Here is a 2,500-nt window from a genome sequence, read left to right as displayed (position 1 = left end):
ACACACACACACACACACACATACGACGCAAACACACGCACACAAACACGCACACACACACAAACACACACACACATATCATTGGATGTCCCCCCCCCTCCTCCCCAGGTGTTGGAGGGTCTCCAGGTGCGTATCGTGGCGGGCCGCCCCATCCACTGCCAGGTGCCGGGCATCGACCACCACCTGGTGAGCCGGGCGGCGGTACGCGCCACGCTGGAGGCCGCCAAGGCCATCGCCCTGTCCCACCAGGGGGCGCTGTTCATCGCCGAGACAGACGAGAGGCGGATCAACCGCATCCAACAGGTAGCCTACTCCCCCCGCGTCCCTGAACCGTCTGCTACACCAGCCAGCGCGCTCCTGCAATATTCAACAACCGATAACTATTTCATGATACATAATCAGTCCTGCATCATTTATCGTCTCTCCTCAGTGGCGTCGCTGTGGGTTAAGGCTAGCGAACCCTTCGCAGGCTTCGCAACGAACGCTCCGATATTTTTCGGAAAATGTCATGAGGTATTTAAGGACTGTTTGGTAAAAATATGCTATGTTATGCTATGTGGTGGTGGTGGTGGTGTTGTTGTTGTCGTACACTGGGCAGGTGTCCACGAACGGAGGGATCTCTGTCATCTCTGGCGCCCCCACAGACTGCGACTGCAAGATAGACCCCAACTGTGACTGCTTCTCTGGTGAGTCACACACACACACACACACACACACACGCGCACGCACACGCACACACGCTCTGTTGTTCCAGCGTGTTTCCAGCCAGAGAGATGAGGGTCAGGAGGTGAAAAAGCGGTGGGGGAGGGGGAGGGGGAGAGCTATGGAAAGAAAGAACAGAGGCACGGAGAGAAAGAGAGAGAGAGCGAGAGAAGGAGAGGAAAGGGTCGCGTTTTCAACTGGCCGTGTTTCAATAGCTCACCGATGAGTAACATCCACCCAGCAGTCAGGTGTTGAATGAGAAGGCGTTATCTAACCTTTGAAAGACTTGTACAGGGTCGTCGTTTACAAAGGCAATAGAATGAAAGCTGAAGAAGTGAATGTACACTATGTAGTGTACATGATGGCTTCTTTGACATGATACTAGGCTCTGCAGTGTAAATCTCCAAGGATATGATTCCATCACTTAATTCCAATACCATAAGACGAGTCTATTTTCGATTTAAAAAACGGAAAAAGAGTCATGAGCCAATGGGATGTAACCATTTCAATTTCTCTAGTGGTGTTTTGCATATTTCCCATCATGTCATGCTGTTAACAGATGATTACCTTCCTCAGAGGCGTGCTGCTCCCATCCCCTCTCTCTGCAAACAAATGCGCTGTCATTCACACAGTTTCAATGTGCGCGTGCCCACGCACACACACACACACACACACACACGTGCGTACACCCTCTAACACACACACACACACACACACACACACACACACACGTGCGTGCACCCTCTAACACACATGCACCCACACACGCACACACACACACACACACACACACACACACACACACACATATACACACACACACACACATGCACCCACACACACACACACACACACACATATACACACACACACATGCACCCACACACGCACACACACACACACACACAGACACACACACACACACACGTACAAACCCAATTGTGCCATCAAATGATAAAAGGCCACCCTACTGTGTGCACCTGCTTATCAAAAGAACCAGCAGATCCACCGCTGGCAGCATGTGAAGATGCTCACCCATGCTAAACACACTCTCTAAACACACTCTCCCAGCCAGCACACTGATAAGGGAGAGTTAACCATCAGGACGTCCATACCTCCAGCATAGAGGGGGGATACAAGGCATGGCTGTTTCTGTCCTGAGCTGAACTGATAACAACATCAGTTGGGAAGGAGGGAAGGTGTGTGTGTGTGTGTGTGTGTGTGTGACTACAGGCTGGTGGTACTGCTGATTAAACCAGACAGGGGGGGTGTGTGTGCGTGCGTGCATGCATGCGTGCGTGTGTGTGTGCGTGCGTGCGTGCGTGCATGCGTGTGTGTAATATAATAACATATACCATTTAGCTGATGCTTTCATCCAAAGCGACTGTTCTAGTGTTAACTGTGGGTGGTTAAGGTCAGGTTTAGGAATAGCTTCGACGTGGTTTTAGTGTATGTTGTCAGGGAAGGTTATCAGCAAACATTAGCAGCAATAATAAGCAAAACAAAACAGATTAGAACCCTCAAAGTTACTTACATTGCAGTGAGTGCATATATTTTTCGGTATATCGGTCTGTGTGTGTGTGTGTGTGTGTGTGTGTGTGTGTGTGAGTGTTGTAGCCACAGTGTGTGTGTTATTGGTGTGTGACCATGTTTCTCTCCCACCACCAGGGGACGGGGGCTATGCTCGTGACGCGCGGCTGAAGGCCCCCTCCTCTCTGGCCGTGGCCCCCAACGGGACCCTGTACATCGCTGACCTGGGCAACATCCGCATCCGGGCGGTCAGCCCCAACCAGCCCCA

At 51.4% G+C, this 2,500-nt stretch overlaps 1 protein-coding gene across 1 annotated transcript in view; it reads left to right on the top strand.

Moving 5' to 3' along the window:
- Positions 1–2,500, top strand: part of LOC308152353 (teneurin-1-like) — a gene marked incomplete at both ends in the record, with an annotated part of 155,607 nt that overhangs the window by 137,523 nt on the left and 15,584 nt on the right. The window contains 3 exons of the mRNA XM_080525317.1: positions 109–303; positions 599–686; positions 2,371–2,500. The exon at positions 2,371–2,500 is cut by the window's right edge and continues 67 nt beyond it. Of these exons, the coding sequence (XP_080381443.1) occupies positions 109–303; positions 599–686; positions 2,371–2,500 (413 nt within the window). The remainder of the gene's footprint in view (positions 1–108; positions 304–598; positions 687–2,370) is intronic.

The sequence above is a fragment of the Nansenia antarctica genome (assembly GCF_963989245.1).
Source record: "Nansenia antarctica genome assembly, chromosome: 3".
NCBI lineage: Eukaryota > Metazoa > Chordata > Actinopteri > Argentiniformes > Microstomatidae > Nansenia > Nansenia antarctica.
This window is presented reverse-complemented; position numbering and strand designations above follow the sequence as displayed.